This window comes from Plectropomus leopardus, chromosome 2, assembly GCF_008729295.1.
Source record: "Plectropomus leopardus isolate mb chromosome 2, YSFRI_Pleo_2.0, whole genome shotgun sequence".
NCBI lineage: Eukaryota > Metazoa > Chordata > Actinopteri > Perciformes > Serranidae > Plectropomus > Plectropomus leopardus.
In genome coordinates, this window is record NC_056464.1 from 21,759,508 (window position 1) to 21,777,460 (window position 17,953).

Below are 17,953 nucleotides of genomic sequence, written 5' to 3' on the forward strand. Positions count from 1 at the left end.
CATCAGAACTACAACTACATGCAACTGAAAAATTATTCTACGTAACATAAATGATGTAAAAAACTTTTGCCACAGACATCTTGCCATTTAATTTAAACAAAATGAAGGATGGGAATCACCAGAGGCCCCTCAATTCAATATAATAATAACATGATACTTGGCTCACAATACAATAATATTGCCATTTTAAACGTTTTGCTGAGTATTGCAATAACATACTGTATATTGCAATGTATTACCCTTTTAAACTACATAATAATGAAAAACTTTGCCAACATCTGTTTTTGTCTAATAATATAAAGGTTTCAGTCTGTTCATGTTACTTCTATCATTTTTTCTACAGCAACATATATTTAGTGAACTGAAAAAAAACACCTGACTATATTATTCTAGTAGGCAACAAAAAGTTTAATTTGTATTTGCAATACTAATAATTTCGACATTATAAAAATCAATACTTGGTGTCTGTGAACCAATACAATATTGCCACACAAAATACTGCAATATTATATACTGTACCAATTTTCTCTTCCACCCCTTAACCAGCCATACTATGCTTTTTAGGTGTGTTTCGTTTTTTTTTTTCGTCATTATAACATCTGGCTAATCTTTAGTATGCCTGTAACAATAACCAATAAATGACCAACAACAATTGGCTGCTTGTACCAACCAGATTCACCTTGATACTATGTCTTTAGTGAAAACTAGTTAGCCAGTGGAAAAGAAGGTTTTAAGTACAGAACGAACAGTGGCAGTAGCATGACTGAAAGCCTCATCAAATCTAAGAAAAAAGAAAAAAAGCAGTCTGGGCAGGAAAAAAAACAATATCTACTTTTACATACAGTTCAAAGACCATTAAAAAAAAACACATAAAGAACGTGGTGGTGATTAAGTGGTTCTTGAGCTCATCTGATAGAGTTGTGTTGGTATATTAGAGGAGAAAGGTTGTTAACCAGAGTACTACAAGATATATGTATATTTAGTTCACTTATTGATTGTTTTTTTATATCTTAGTTCATGCTTGGCATCTTTGTAAATATGGGTCTCCCTTAACTGATTTGACAAGTCTTAAAGGCTTGAATGAAACTGCACTGAAAATCTATGATTCTGCATAGTGGTTGGTTGAAAAAGTATTTTGGATAGACACATTGCAACACTCTTATTTTGGGCGTGCAGGTATCTGATACACAGATGTAATGCTTTTTAAGACCATTTAAAGATCATTTTTTAACAAATCTTAGACAGATTTCTGGATATATCATTGTGTTCTTATTCAAGCATTGCAGGTAAGTATGAAGGTAAATATGAGGTCCTGTGCAGAGGAAGGTTTTTAGTTAGGTTAATCTACATTTTGCCAACAGGTGAGTGCAAGTATAAAGTAAAGTATCAGTTCAGTAATAGCTTTAAAGATTTGTAACATCAGACATGCAGACTTTCATGCCAATGATTTTGACTAATTTTGAAAAAAGTAAATTAAAATATGGATAAATAAAATCAGATAAAATATAAAAAAATATATAAAAAAATATAATATGGAAAATTAAGACCTCATAAATTAGGATTAAAGATGGTAGGCCTTTAATGACGTTAAAGGCCTACCTTTTATAAATTGAACTTGAGAGTTTTAGGACTTCCTAAGGACCTGCAGACACCCTGTTATTACCTATCAATTGAATTTCTTATTTTGACTTGCCAGATGATGAAAGTAAAAGACAAGACTGTGTCAGGGAGAGCCACTGACCTCGTTACACTCAAAGGGAGGGTGTTTTTATTTTCATTAGGGATGCATCCATTACTCAGCAACAACCTAATTGATCCATGTCTTTGAGTTCTACAGTAATAGCAAACTGATTGATTTATTCTCAAGAGGGAGAGCAGTGGGAATTGTCCAGCTAAAAAGAACGGCAGAATCATCGGCTTTGAGCCGACGAATAAAACTGGAATAGCAATGAATAAAAAAAGGGTGGAACAAAGGTGAGCAGTGTCAAAAACAGTTGATGAGGAATGGGAGATTAAAGCACATCTGCATGTCTGATATTAAATGGCAACTACCTCAAAAGACTTTCAGTCTCGACAGTCATCACATTTAATGGCTGATTTAACTAAATTAGATTACATCAGAAATTAGGCTAAGAAATCAGATGCTTCGAGCTGTCGCCCAGCACAAGCACAACTGCAAGTGTACTTCCACTATGGCTCAGCATAAAATACAGCCCCTGTAAACACAGAGGGGGGGGGATTTCAAACATAATACATATCTAAGGGAAGGTGCTAAGGGAGAATTATATCTAAGAAAGACTTCAAAAAATCTGAATCTCTCCATTGGATCGATTCACAGGGTGTTTGTGAAATGTGATCTATGGGCAGGTGTCTCTGAAAGGCTTTCTCTATTGATCACATCTCATTAGTGACACTTCTCTGTACAACCAAGGGTGGACTCTGAGGGTCAATGCACAGCTGAAATGGAGCCAATAGCTCAATAGAATGATCATTGTAATTACGTAAGAGTCTGGGTTACACAAAGGTGGGGGAGGGCGTGGACCTTGTCACAGGCTTCACAAGGAGACTACGTGGGCTGATGGGAACTATGAAAGGTAAATAAAAAATCTTGTCTAATATAGCCATAATTTAAACTTCAACAAATTGAGGAAAAGGAGTGTTTATGTATGCTGCTGCCTCCACTTGGAATCAGATGCAAAATTACCTGAATCTGTGGGGAGCTGGTCTCACTAGACGCATTTATAGTGATTCTAAATGGCTTAGAAGCAGGCTCATCAAGCTATGAATGTTGATAGTGATTTTTTTCCCCTTATAATTTGTACTTTTTTTCACTTGAAATTTTTAGAATTTCTCTGTTTGTATTATGTCTTCTTACCATGTTAGGTAAAATAAATAAAAATAAAAATATAGGATATAGTAAAAAAAAAAATTTAACCAACAAAAAACCCTACAGATAATCAGAATATTACCTCAATAATATTTAAACCAGGCTGTAAACTTAACTTTATTTAGACTCACTATGTCTAAATGTCGTACTACAATGCTTGTAGGGTTAAATACTGAAGGGTTTTTGAGGGTGAGCTTTTGTGTGTTTAGAAGTCTTGCAATAATTTTAATATGATAAAAATCAGTATATATAAAAGTATATATTCGATAGATGTGTCCATGTAAGATGCAGTGAATTCCAGTAAGACTAACCTATTTTAAGTCTCATTTTGATGCAAAGATTTTTTTTTACTAGGAGGAATGTAGCACAAGGTGAAAGTGAAAAAAGTGCTCTATTGATTAAATTGAGGGAAAACTGTTTTGGTACCGCTTTATTTATATTTTGTTTTTATTTTTTGATGCATTATCTGGCATGTAGCATGGCAGTGAAAGCAGTGCTCTGGTTTATGTAAATGTAAGAGTGCAATAAAAACATTTTGATCAAAATAATTGTTACAAACTTTTTGGCCAGAATTGTGCAGCCCTAATGCAGATGAGACTGTACAGACAACAGGTGAAGTAGCTGCTAACAGGGACTTGAGAAAACTGGCGTAACTGTGATGACTCTCCCAATTCCTTCAAGACAGCCTGAGATCTTGTCTAAATACCACTGTGGCCTATAATTTTACTCCTGTCTATGCATTTGGATAGAGGCTGACATTTTGTTTTAAACAAAAATTTCAGAGTGGAAAGGAGAGACCTGTTGAGCTGCCATACTTCATTGTGTCTGGGCAAACAACTGGGCAGCTGCAAAGGGGAGATACACTGCAGCTCTGCATTCTCTGAGAGGTTAAATGAGCCCAAACCTGTGTCCACTGATAGTACTGCTATTGCTGCTACTGCTGTGGCAGCTGCTGTTATGAGTCTTTGTGCCTCTCTGCAGCACTTGACCATTATGTTCAGTTTCATCCCAAGGACTTTGTTGTTACCTGGGCCTCTATCTGTCCCTCATTCTCTTGTTCTTATTTTCTCTCTAATGCGCCGCCTCTCTCTTTCTTACTCGCCCTGCCAACTCTCTTAGCTTGAGTCTTGCAAAGTTATAAGTCTGTCAGAGTTTTCCCCGGTGATTCAAGTCAGGCGTGGGTGTCTTGAAGTGTTCAAAATGGAATAACTGAGATGCTGTGACATCAATCACCTATCAACATATTATCTGTGCAGAGGGTTCCTTGGGGATGCGCTAAGATAGACTGTGTACCCAATAATTTTCTTCTTAAACTGATTTTCTAAATTTATGATTTCTCTATGTGTCGACGTATGTGTCTCTTTAATTAAACAAAAGGTCATAAAAAAATCAAATTACGGTCTTTGTATTTCACTCACTTTTTAGTGTTTTCTTATTATCTCCTGCAGCTATGGCTCAGAAGCTGTAGGCCACCTATTAATATTAATTGAGGGTAATTTTTCTTTCCTGCTGTTCTCTAATATCAGCTGAGCTAAAAGACGTAAGCCCAGCCTTCTGCATCCTTAATTAGCAAAAGACTTTCCAAGGAGAAAGAGGAGTTAGGGACACAATGAGTAGAATTTAGGGATTCAGAGATAGAGGGCGTTACTAATCTATGACACTTCCAGCTGTAATGACTGAAAATTGGTTATATGGCACTGTGTCCCACTGGGTATTGGGGCCAATGACCATTAATTGATGATAACATCGGCCTCTGACAAGGACAAAGTGAGCTTCTGATTTGATAATGGTGAACTCAGCACCTGAACGTGAACCTGAAAACAATGTGAAATCAATTCCATTCAAACAAGTCCATCCATCCACCAGAACATTAGACTGTATAACACTGCGGATTCTCAGTATCCCATCCCATCTATCTGCATTGAGTGCTACCATCTCTGCGGTCTGACTGTTTTATTTTCCATCTTTATCAGAGCACTGATGAAATGATGCAATGCAACTGGACTCCCTGACGCCATATGTAGAGGAGACATTTGTGTCTGGCTATCTTCCACAGCCAGGGAGCAGCTAGCGAGACTCACTGCCGATGCTCGGGGTAAACAAGCAGAAGCTGCCGACAGTGTTAATCACAGTTTTACTGCTTCCATGCTCTGGGGTTTGGAGGCAGCGACTGGTGGGAGCGTTCGTCGTACTTTTTTTCCTTTTTCTATCACACTGAGGATTCTTTCCACACCATTAGTGCTCTCTGCTGAGCTGTTCTATCCAGGTCCTCTACTGTACTAATACAGTATGGCCCTGCGAAGCACCATCTGCCATAAGCACAACTAACTACAGCAAATGTGGTCACATCAGCACATTAAGAGGTGCCACACCATGTGGGCCAGGTTGCAGCCGACTGCTGTACTACATGGTTTTACGGGATACGGGGGAGAAAGAAAATCGCTCAGAGCATGAGATATTCTACCTCAAAGGACCCCTGAAGGACACAGTATGTAAGAGTGAGACACTGGGCCACATTTCATAAGCATTTTCTTGCCTTCTTTCAGACAGTATATGCCTATAAACAAACATCAAGCTGGAGCACAAGTCTGGAACAGCAGTTTGCTTGTAATCTGAAGAGCACCTGTAATAATAGTCTCATTATATATGCATATGCATATGTCTCAGCCTCTACAGAGACAGTCCACTTTAAGGCGTAGAAGGCTTTGGTAAGGATAACAGTCTTTATAACTGACAGAAAATACATATCATGAAATGGTGTGCAGAGTAGAGTTGAGGTGATGTCTGGTTTTGACGGTTCGGTCTGGTGTACAAGCTTAATTATCAGCATGATAACTTCTTATTTCACAACAAAAAGTTAATTAAGGCGGCAGAAGACTGGAGGGAAACTGCCAAAGAGCTGAAAGTTTTTGGTAAGGTAAATGAGCATTGCTAAAAACTTGCTGTCGGATATATTGTATGTAAAATCTAGTTAATATCACAATATAAAACATCTGTTTTCTGTTTAAAAAGTACAAACACAGAAAGATAACAAGTGCACACCAATCTTTTCAGTGGTTATGGTGCCAGTCTGATCTCGAGCATACAGATCTTATGTATGTGGTTTCCTTACATGATGTAACAGAAGTGCATATTTAACAGATTCAGTATGGAAAGAGAGCTGCAATGTTAAATGATGCGACCAGTAGAAGGACTCTCATTTGCTGTTGGGACGTGGTGTAATTCTGTTCAAAACAAGAGCAGCTGATGCGACACCTAATGTTAAATTCAGTTTACAATTCTGTTATTTGGCTTAATTTTAACACCTGTCCAACCCAGAGGACCTACATTGAGTTAGTTAGAGCAAAAAGTAGCATTTTATCAGAAACAAGCATGCAGTATCAACTAATAAACCCCTCCCACAGCATGTTGCCACTAGTTGCAATGTGTGACATTTTATAGTGAGACCCCTTTTTTTAATATGACCATTGTAACATTAAAAAAGAAAACAGGGATTTCTCTCTTTTAGGATTTTTTTAGTTTTAGAATGTATTTTAGGATTCTTATTTCATCTATTTCATAAGCAACACTCACCTCAAACAAATTTTTCTGAGTTGTCTTGTCCATCTAAATGTTTTGGTGTTCTTTTTCTGTGACTTTTAATACATCCTTTTCCAGTCATCCCTTTCAGCACTTTATTCTCAATCTATTTAAGAGCTTAGCTAGATTGCAGTTATTTCACTGCATCAACAAAGTCCCACCCTCACTAATGCTTTAAGTACGGTAACCGCTGCCTCACTTACTCAGACAACAAAACAGGAAAAAACATTCTGAAAATGATGATGATAATCTAAAATGTTTCACAGTATTCCATTACAGCCCAAACATGTACTGTATGGTTGAGAGTGGGGGTAGGCAATATATCGAATATACCAGATGTATCGCAGCTTGCTCCACGTGTAGTATATAAAATGACTATATCACATACATCGAGTATAAATTGTCACATCGTTTATATAAACAACAGGTGTTGTGGTTCTCTTGCTCTCTCCTACAGCTCTCTGCCTCTCATAGACAAACACACACAAAGCAGGGCTTTTGCAGAGCTCCAGACCATGACATTTTGTGATCATGGAGCACTACTGTCATGTGCAAATACGATTAATATATGAAGTGGAGAGCTGTAAGTTTGTTTCCAGCTTACAGTGAATGAATCATGATAATTTACAGCACTGTGGTAACAGAGCTCTGATCGTGACTATTTGGTCACATTTTGCGACCAAATAGACACCACAGAGCACCAGTGTGACCTTCAAATATTAGTAATATACGAATTGGAGAGCTTTTAGTTTGATTTCAGCTCGCAGTGAATGACTTCTCACGGTTAAAGGTGCCGTGGTATCTGTCTGCTAATGCTAACATCCAACTGTTGACTGGAAGCTTCAAGTCCACAGCAAAAACACTGACATTTTCGGCCTGAGACAAGACAGGTCCTTCAAAATAAAAGCACTGTGGGTCCCACTTTCATTTATTTAATTTTAAGAATACTTCTTAAAACTTCATTATAAAAGCACTCAATGTAATTTCCTTATAACCGTATTTTATTAAATGTTACTATAACAGTAATGTATTTAACTTTATTATATGCTACTCTATTTAACTTTACTGTACCTGCAGTTCATTCAATATTTTTTTTATTTTAGTAGTTAACATTATTTTAAAAGACTAAATTCTGTGAGTCTGTGTAAGTCATTTTGCAACCAGTGTCTAAAAATATAACCGCATGTTGCAGGTGTTATGAGATAGGCATGAAAAAAAAGTATAGTAACCACTAACAACCAAATCTACACTATCAGGACTAAAAGAGAGAGCACAGACCTCCGCCAAGGCCATATATCCCATCTCCCAATGTTAATGAAAGAGAAAAATAATTTGAGTATCTGCTCTGTGATTTGGATCCACTACAAAATGTAATGGGCTCTTCTTTGGCCCATGCTACATCCTTTCCCCCAAGTTTGATAACAATTGGGCCTGTGGTTTTTTGTAATTCTGCTGACAAACAGACAAATAAACCAACAAACTGAACCAAACATATAACTCATATACTGTGCAATAGATGTAAAGGTCACACAGGTTCCAGTTAATAACTGGGTGTCTGTAACCATCCCATAGATGAGAAAAACAAACACTCCCAGAAAATCTCCCGGAGGGACTGATTTTTTTAACTTCTTGCTCATAACGCAAGTGTTATGGCACTGACCAAGAGTTCAGCAACAGAACAAGTTTCAATCTTTTATGAAAGCATTGCTCAGCCTTTCACAGGCCGTAAACTAGCGCACTAAGGCCAGCATCAAGATAAGATGTACACTCAGTGGCCCTAGGCCTGTGTACACAATGGTTCTCAGGCGCATCCTGAGGGGGAACAGAGGGATCTAGACTGATGAAGCTCCACAGATTGAACTGTCTACACAGCCCAAACAAATCACTATCTTATACTGATATATGCTGCCATGTCCCAAAAGCAAACTTCAGCAATGACTGCTCAACTGAGATCATATTATGAAGGTGTTACAATAAACTCTACCAACGCTGACCTTGTATTACAAACATCCTTCGACGACCCTCATCTTGGCAAGCCCTGCAGAGGACATTTAACTATTGACACGCCTGACTCACCACTTTGAAGTCTTCAGCACTGCACTCCAGACCCCGGTAGAAGCATGAGAGCAGCATGTCCTTGATGTCGTGGCCTGTACGGTCATAGAATTCACGCATGTTGAAGGGGCGGGGCTTGTAGTTGTCAAAATCGGCCCTCTCCTTCAGAATCTGCAAAACATTTTCCTCTACCAGGTGTGGGTCCCGGATCTCATACCTAGAAAAGAACATTCTGGACTAAGTTATCATGTGGACACAAGGTACCACATTCATACAAAGAGCTGCAAAATTCATCAATATATTATCTAAATTGCAATATGGCAAAGTACAACATCCAAATTGCAATAGTTGTAAATTTTTTAATTTTTATATTGTTTTTGTGTGTGAAAATAAACTGCAAAACTTATTATTCCAACTAAAATCAGTCTTGTATCACAATCACATTACCTGTTAAAATATTTGCAATATGATTATTATAAGCTTTTTTCTTCCACTGTGTCCAGCCCTATTCATAAATACACATACTGTCGATGTACAAGTAAAACATCTATTAATTTGGGGCTGCACAACATGTCTTTCCTTTTTTTAATCATGATCGCAATTGCAATACATACATCAGAGTAGCAGGGAAGAGAGGAAAGGAACATGCTGTTATATGTTTTTCAATTAAAATAAAGTGCAAAACATATTATTCCAACAAGTCTTTTTTGGAAAGTGTAATCTCTGTTAAAGTACTTGCAATTTGATTTTTATTTTATTTTTTGCACAATGTGCAGCCCTACTCATAAATATGCATACTGTCAGTGCACAAATAAACCATATAATAATTTGGGGCTGCACAATATATCCAAAGTAATCTTGTAGAAGTATCAGTAGAAAACTGCTTTTAAATGTACCCATTATTCCTTTTTATTGGTGCCTTTTTTTGTTTAGTTATGTTGGATAAAGTTTATTTTTTCCATTCAGCAAGCAATTTGTTGAATTTTATGGTGACAGCAGCGGAAAGGCAAAACTGAGTACATTTTAACGTCTGTTTATTTATTGTATATCGTCATCTTAATTCGACAACATTATTATTGTATTTCACATTGTTCCATCCCTATTGTGCAGCCCTTTATTAATTAAGCTACTTTAACCCAACATAACAACACTAATTTTATGATTATATGACAAGGGTTTATATTACACCACAATTTTTTCAAAGTCATAGGTGATGTCAAATTCACATGCAAACTTTTTTTGAAACTTCTCTTCATCATAATCATAAGAACGCACTTTTTTAAAATGGCTTTCTTCAAAATGAATACTTAGATATGAATAGAGTTTACATGAAAAAGAAGAAATGAATTTCCAAGGAATGTAATTCTGAACTGTCAGTCTCGAAACGCAAAACGGTAGCCTATCCACGAAAAAGTAAAAAATAGACATGACCTCAAGAATTCTCATGGGAAGTAGAACAAGACACAACTTCAGTAGTTCCTCAATTCATTGCATTTAAAGAGTTTGGCAGGCACACAAGCGTTTTTGGCAGGACAATAGGCATTAACATGAAAACAATTATAGAGAAGCAGCAAAACGTGCATATTCACCCTCTAACTAAACATATGGTACATATGTTTATGCCAGTTCTCCCATACCTGCAGTTAGCAAGTTCTCACAATATCATCCACACGTGGACTGAAACTGGCACCCTGGCTGTGGCATGCCAGCCACCATCGGTGGCACCGAGTGGAAGAAAATCACTCATCACATAAAGGATGGGAGTATTTCCTTTCACACAATCATGTTAATCATTCTGCCAAATAATTAGGATTAACTGTGGTGGCAAAGTGTTTTCACGTAATAAGCATAACAGTGCTCGTAAAGCGGTAATTCAGATCCTACGCACTCTGGAAAGATTACAGAGACTATTTAGCGTTTAAATCTGGGGTGGGGAACCTCCGGTCTCCGGGCCGTATACAGCGCACTAGACCATTTGATCTGGCCCACCACACAATTCTAAAAATAAATACATAAACTCAGGGAAAAAAAATATTGACAGCAATTCAATTTCTGAGATAACACTGACGGCTATGCACGTCCGAGTCAGGTTCAGGGTCAGTGAATACAACACGTTAGGTTATGTGCCGTCATGCAATAACATTGAGGATTGAGTGACAAGTGATATGCGCCATAGCGAGTGCCAAGAAAAGGAAGGTGGATGCAGAAAGCTGCATTTTCCAGGAGAAATGGACAAATGATAATTTATTTGTTGAAGTAAAAGGTAAGCCACTTTGCCTTGTTTGTGGCATGGTGCTGGCAGTGATGAAAAAGGCCAATCATTCATTACAGCTCGAAACAAGCTAAACTGGACGAGTTGAAAGGACAAATGCGCTTTGATAAAATTAACGCTCTTTGTCTGAGTTGGGGCAACCAACAATCAGCTTTCACAAGACCACAGACTGACAGACAATGTTAGGAGGGCAAGTTTTGTGGTGAGTAACTTAATAGCTAAGAAGCTGGAACCTCACGCACAAGGAGTCTGTGAAGGAGTGCCTTAAGTGTTTGAAGGAGTGTAATTTACATGTAATAATAGTGAAACTATGCTTTTTCATAATATCAAAATCTATAATCATTGCATCATAAGTGTTCATAAATTTAGTATGGCCCTCGGAGGACTTCATAAAAATTGAAATGGCCCTTGGTAGGAAAAAGGTTCCTGGTTTACATCAAAGCAAAACACTTCACATAGCATCTGCTACATTTTTTCAAGGAAAAATGAGGTGCATCATATAGAGAAATGTACACACTGTTCTGCTTCCGTTTCCTCCACACAAACATGCAGCTGAAACTCAACTACAACTCACAGAAAGAAAACACTGGGGGAAGTCATTTATGACATGCCTTTGCTTGACAACCCATCAACCTCCAGCACCTGCTCACAGTCATTCAGAGATATAAATTAACCTCAATTAACCAGTGTGGCCCTGCTGGAAGAAAAGACGGCTTGTTGATGACCCCTGCTGAGCAATGGCCCATCAGCGGTACAAGCATCCAAATTATGAAGTGCTAAGATTAAGCACTACTGACAGACACTTATGAGAATAATTACTTAGGACACACATAGTCTATCAGTGTGAACAGCACTGTAAAAGACTGCATAATGTTTTTTCTGAATGAACTCAGCAACAAGGTAGTCATTCCTTCCATTTGTTCCACATTTTTGCAAAGTCGTAAAGTAAGGGATTTTAATATAAAGTCCCGAATTTGTGTGTTATGTGAAAGAGCAGCAGCCATCTTATAATAGGGTTCATGTATTATGTTTTTGTAATAATTTTGGACAACTCAATTTACATTTGCAAACATGAATAAGCCAGAAGCTAGAGAAGCGAGAATTAGAATTGGGAACCATGAGAGACGGAGAGAGACAAAGGCATACCCTTCTCCCCTGACTATAAATCTGTGAATGACTTTGCGGACGCTGACAGCAGAGTTGTTTCTCATGGATATGGGCACTATTTCAAACCATAATTGGTGGTAAATCTTAATGGATTTTTTTTTAATTCCACAAGGTCAAGCTTTGTCGGCACTCATGAACAAGATTTTGTCCCTTGATGATGGGAATAATGGAAGTTGATCCATGAATAAAAAATGAAATATTACATTATTTCTTTTGTGAGCATTTCCTTAATATTCAACCGGCAATGTATCCTCAACTCGTGTCCCAACCAAATTACAAGAAACGTAATATGTTCCAGCACAGCTACAGTGTTGTTTACCTGAAACAAACAAAGTGAAATAAAATATTCACCATGTGCGACACTATGTGCCGTAATTTGAAATGAGGCTTGTATCTCTCTTCTGAGCTCATAACACTGAAGAGAGATGGGAATCGGTCATGCTTCATGTTGAATGGAGTTATTAGTGCTGCGACGGAGAAGATTGAGACTATTGTTCTGAAGAAGAGTTGCACTGAATGCCCCACAATATTGCCGTCAAATTCAACACTGTTACATGAAAGATCAGGTGTAACACAGCAATCAAATGCTTGCAGAATATTATGGATATTTTACCAGCTAATTACTTTGACATTTTACCCAATTACAGGTTCACACAGTCATTACAGCACTAAATGCAAGGAATTTGAAGTACTTTTTCAAGCCCTATTTTTTTTTTATTTTCAAAAGATAATCCAGTTTTAAATATTAATGATGTGATCAATGTCTCTTTTTTCAGTGACAGGTCACTTATTACACATTGTGAAGAAAGTTAAAAAAAAAATCATCTTTATCTTTTCCCCGGTTTTCTGCAGTTCTATCAGTTCCACACACCACTAAAGAGAGAAAAACAAATGACAGTGAAAAGCCGGCCCCTTAAGTTAAGTCTTCTAAAATTAGCCATGCCAACATAGGCCTCCTGGTTTTGCTGGTATTTCTAAAAAGAACTCTGCATAAATTAGTAATTCTAAAGTTTTCCATGGCCTAGCAAAGTTGACCAATATTCGTGAACATGATCTACCCTTTCTAAAAGTCAAAAACCAGAGGAGACAGTCTCACACTTGTGATGTCATTGAGTGTAATGTCTGCAGCTGCTCCATAGACAATGAGTAGGAGCCTGATTTTGTGGACCCACAAAATGTTTGTTTTGTTTTTTGAATCCAAATCATTCATTCTACTGCAGAGTTCTCAGTACTGAAACAGAAAATGTCCTCATATACTCAGAAGATTCCCCTGGGTGCTCTCAGTGTCATCTACAATGTCTTTCCCAATTCACTTAAATCCAGCTCCAGACTGTTTACTTGATTACATCACAAATTTGAGTTTTAGCACTCATGTCAATTTGACAGAGAGTTGTTCCTATTAAAAAACATTTTTAGATGTTGATGACATTCTTAGGCCAAGGTAATAACATGTATGATGTTTTAATGGGTGTAGCTCCCCTTAACAGTCCCTATGAAATGAAAAATACATTTTCCCACTTTTAATCCTGTGTCACGATAGTAACTGATCATTTATCTTGCTATATGCCGCATTTATGTCAAGTATTTATACATCAAAACCCCTGCCTTTCCTCTTTCTGTATAACAGTTTCAAATGTTGATGACTCATCCAGCACTCAAGGGCGTTTACAAAAGTTTATCTATACACATGAGACTTTGATCATATAAAATGGCACATTACCGTTAGTGGGTTGTTGTTGCTAACAGAGCAATATGTAGAGAAAAAGGAGGTCTAATTGATTCATCTCTCCCTCGTCATCCTCCTGATATAACAGCAATGGAAATGTGTGTGGAGCCAGTGGTTCACTCGGCTGAGGACTCTGAGGTAAATATATGTGGTAAACTCTGCACCCACTTTTTAGCGGCCCAATCAAATGCAAAGACATTAAAACATTAAGCTAATATCCAGCTGTATAGTACTGACAATGGTTGTGTTGTATTTTCTTGTTCTAGGTAGAGGTGTAACATCATAAAGTAACTTTGTTACAGTACTCAAGTACTTTTTAAGAGTATCTGTACTTAACTTGATTTTTAATATTTATGCCAATTTTCACTTTTACTCAACTACATTTCCAAAACAAAAAGTGTTCTTTTACTCCAATACATTTCTCTTAAACATTGTACTTACTACAAAATAGGGAAAAAGGAGGGGATGGACGGACGAAAGGAGGAATGGCAAGAAAGGCAAAACCAGATTTTGTTCTTTAAATGCTTTAAGTTGAAAAAAGGACCTTGTTGTATGGCTATCAGGTATTTCATCCACCACTGTTTCTGGGTATTGTATTGCTTCTAACCACCGTGATGAATCCCAAATGTCTTTAGAACCAGGATGAGCCTTATAAATGGTTTTTCATGTCCATGTACCCGCAGTCATTGTAGAGAGTTCTATTTGTCTGGGCTAAAGTCTTGGAGTCAATGTAGATTAGTCCTTTCGATGTGTTAAGAGGGAAATCTCCTTGTCTGTCACTCAGCAAACTCTGGGAGTTCTGCCGCCTCTCTCAGGGTCGATGTTGACAGTGAAGAAGGAAATCTCTTCCTCTTTCACTCAGCAATCCTTGGGAGCTGTGCTGGCTGATGTTGACAGTGCCCATATCAGGTGTTACAGGTCTAATGGCAGCTTCAGGACCAGGATTTAAAATAGTGGTGGCTGCATCACTAAAGCTCAGCAGCAAATGGCTCCACAGGGTGTTGATTTGTAGAAGGTTAGAAGTTGAAGGCAAACTGGAATGTATGACGCCCCATCACAGAAGTAGGTAGTGTACGCCTCGATGCCAATGCTGAAAGTCCCACGTGGCTCTCTCTGTGAGGGACACCTGTGAGTCACTCAGAGGAAATCCAAAGCCATTAAATCTTCAGCAAGTCTCAGATGGATCTCTCTGTAGGCGAGTGTCACTGAGAGTTGGAAGATCATACAAGTTTTCTTGTTGGTCCTCGTCCTCATAAATGAAGTTCATCACTACTGAATCTTTAACAATGGAAGTCCAAAATGGCTTATAGTAGCACAACTGCAGGTCCACGATCTCACGGATAACAGCCTTAGCCAATGAATCTTCAGCACTGGAAGTCCCAGATGACTCCCTCTGTAGGCGTGTATCTTTGGGAGTTAGAATTTTATACCGGTTTACTTGTTGGTCATTGTCCTGGTAAATGAAGTTTATGGCTACTAAATCTTCAGCTCTAGAGACCCGATTGGCTCTCTGTGTGAGTGAGACCTTTGAGCTGGTGGATTAGAGTAGTGTAATCGCAGGTCCTCGAAACTCACAGATGGAATCCCGTAGCTAATAAATATTCAGTCCCTGATGGCTCTCTCTGTAGGTGAGCACCATTTGGCATTGGAGGATTATACCGGTTTTCTTTTTGGTCCTCTTCTTTGTTCATGGCTACTGAATCTACACTGTTGAAAGCCATGGATGGCTCTCTGTGTACGTGAGCACCATTGGGGATCAGAGGAATGCATGAGATTGCTCGTGGGTCCCCATCTCCATAACTGAATCTTTCAATTATGAAATCTTCACCGCTGGTGGACCCAAATGGCTCTCCCTGTAGGTGAGCACCATAGGAGATCTGAGGAGCATAGTTTTCTACTCCATCAGTCGAGTCAATAGAAACATCAAATCCATATTAATCATCTGACTCTTCTATGTGGCAGACGGCCATCAACTATGCCGGCAGTTTCTGCATAAGAACTGGTGTCCATGTCCTCATCTAGGTGTGCCATTGTAATAAAACAATGTTGTAGAGCTTCCCCAGGCGTGATTCTATTTGCAGCATCAACACTGAGCAGCTGTTCTAGGAGGCTTACAAATGCTATCCTGTCTCTTAACTCAATACCATCCCCTATCACTGACTGGCTCTCTACTGCTTCTGCCAAATTACTGACAGTATCAAAAATCCATGGACTCTTCGGGGGCTTTTGACAATGGTCTTTTACGCACTCCTCTGGCGTCTTTAGTCTCCATCGTAGTTTGGTTGAGCCCTTTTCCCTGGTGAAAATCTGTGTGGTGTACCTTCCAGCATTCAGCAGGTGGTCCCTTGGCTGACCAAGCAGATTCCAAATAGCTTGTATCATGTTGAATTGTGAGCTAATACTGAAGAGGTAGAAGCAAAAATACAGGTATGCGAGGACACATCCCAGTCCCCATATGTCAACTGCCTCAGTAACTCTAAGGTTTAAAAAGGTCTAAGGTTTAAAAACAGCATCAAGTCCCTGTTTCACCCTCGTGCAGTCGCCTCACAAGAGTCAAAAGGACATTGTGCACTGTGTGTACTGTGTGATTGCTAAATTAAAGGCAAATTAGTTTTGAAAAAAACAAACCATTTACAAAGAAATTTAAAGCATACAACCAGCTTACTGCATACAACCAGCTTACTGCTCTTTTATCTTACCAGACTGCTCTTTTATCTTACCAGAAGTTGCATAATAATATTAATATTATTATAATTAATTAGAATTAACAACCTAAACCAGGTACAATGATTGACACCTCAATTAACTGATATACTTTTCTTTTTATGTTTATTTAGCAGCTGCAACTAGAGTGGGGTAACCCTGACTGGTTTGATCCACACATGGTACTTTGGACCTTTTACTTGTATGTAGACTTAGTGAGTTTGATACTGGTTAGAGTGAAATCTATGCTCTATCCCACATAAGGGACTGTACTTTAGCCCCGGTGCTTTTAAAATTTTTCATTTAGCCTCCCTTAGCGACTTGGGGAAAATGTATAATCCTCCCTACAACGCAAATAACCATATTTTACAGTTTCTGGCTATGATAAATGCAGTGATTTTTTAGATATTTTTCAAAGAAAACATGTCTTTAAACCCATTTGTGGGTTTTGGGGTTCTGAGGGTTTTTAAATAATTATAACACAACCTTTTAAAGTTGAATATCCCTCCCCTAAATCAAAAGCGACAGCTCTCTCCCAAGTGTTTAAAAATATATTTATGAAACACAATTACACAAGTATTATGGCACAGCAGCAAATTTAGGAAGTGACTCAAAAACCCCTGCTAAATGGGTTAACACTGAAACTGTAGTAAGGAGAACAGATTTACCACACGATTACAATGTTAGCTGCAGTTTTTGAACCCAGTCTGCAAGGATGAGTTGTTTACCTCCCAAAAATCTTGACATTTTAGTCTATCTGTAGGTACAGCAGTATGAGAGATTACTTGTTGACAGGTGTGCACACACACACAACACACACACACACACCCACAAGACCAAAGTCCGAATTTTTAAAAGAAAAAGCTGTGCAATTTCTGAATCTGAGCAATTAATGACCGATGAACAAAACTTGGTCAAAATGTAAGGCAGCAGTGTGTGCGGTTCATTTTAATTTCAAGGCCTTTTTAAGCACTTCGTTTAAAAAGAGACTATTTCCAAGTACTTCAAGCCCATCTGCAAATCCCGTCTAATAATTTCTCTAATACAAAAATCCTTGAGTAAAATATTAGTATTGACATGACGTGTTCATGTCAATGTCTTCTTCTAAGTTTCTCCACATAATCAAAGCAAACTCTTAAAAGTCAACACTTCCTGATTTTGTGGTGTATTTTACGTGTTCATTAGAAGTGACAGCTGTCTTAAAAAAAATAGAATAAAAACAATTCAAGAACATTTTGCAAAAGCAAAGATCAAATAGATGATAAACCCAAGAAAGGTTGTCCGTTATTTGCCCGTGCTTCATGTATCTAGCTGTTGCTGAAACTGTATTAAGGCAAATTAGGGTTATGTGAGGTTAATACTAAACTGCACACTGTTGTGTGAATATGTGGACGGATAATGCACTGTAAATGTGTGACCTGACTGGCTTCAGTGTACTAATTAAATTGTTTTTGAAGAGGTTCATTACCATGAGAGATGAGTGGGTTTTAGGTGGAGAGAGAGCAGCTCTGAATAGAGGTCAACTAAATCTTTGATTACGCATGAAATCAGACTAACCTTTATC

General features: G+C 38.0%; 1 protein-coding gene across 1 annotated transcript in view; it reads right to left on the minus strand.

Moving 5' to 3' along the window:
* The window catches only part of asic1b (acid-sensing (proton-gated) ion channel 1b), a 199,405-nt gene that overhangs the window by 170,971 nt on the left and 10,481 nt on the right, over positions 1-17,953 (minus strand). The window contains exon 2 of the mRNA XM_042495665.1: positions 8,543-8,738. Coding sequence (XP_042351599.1) covers positions 8,543-8,738 — 196 coding nt within the window. The remainder of the gene's footprint in view (positions 1-8,542; positions 8,739-17,953) is intronic.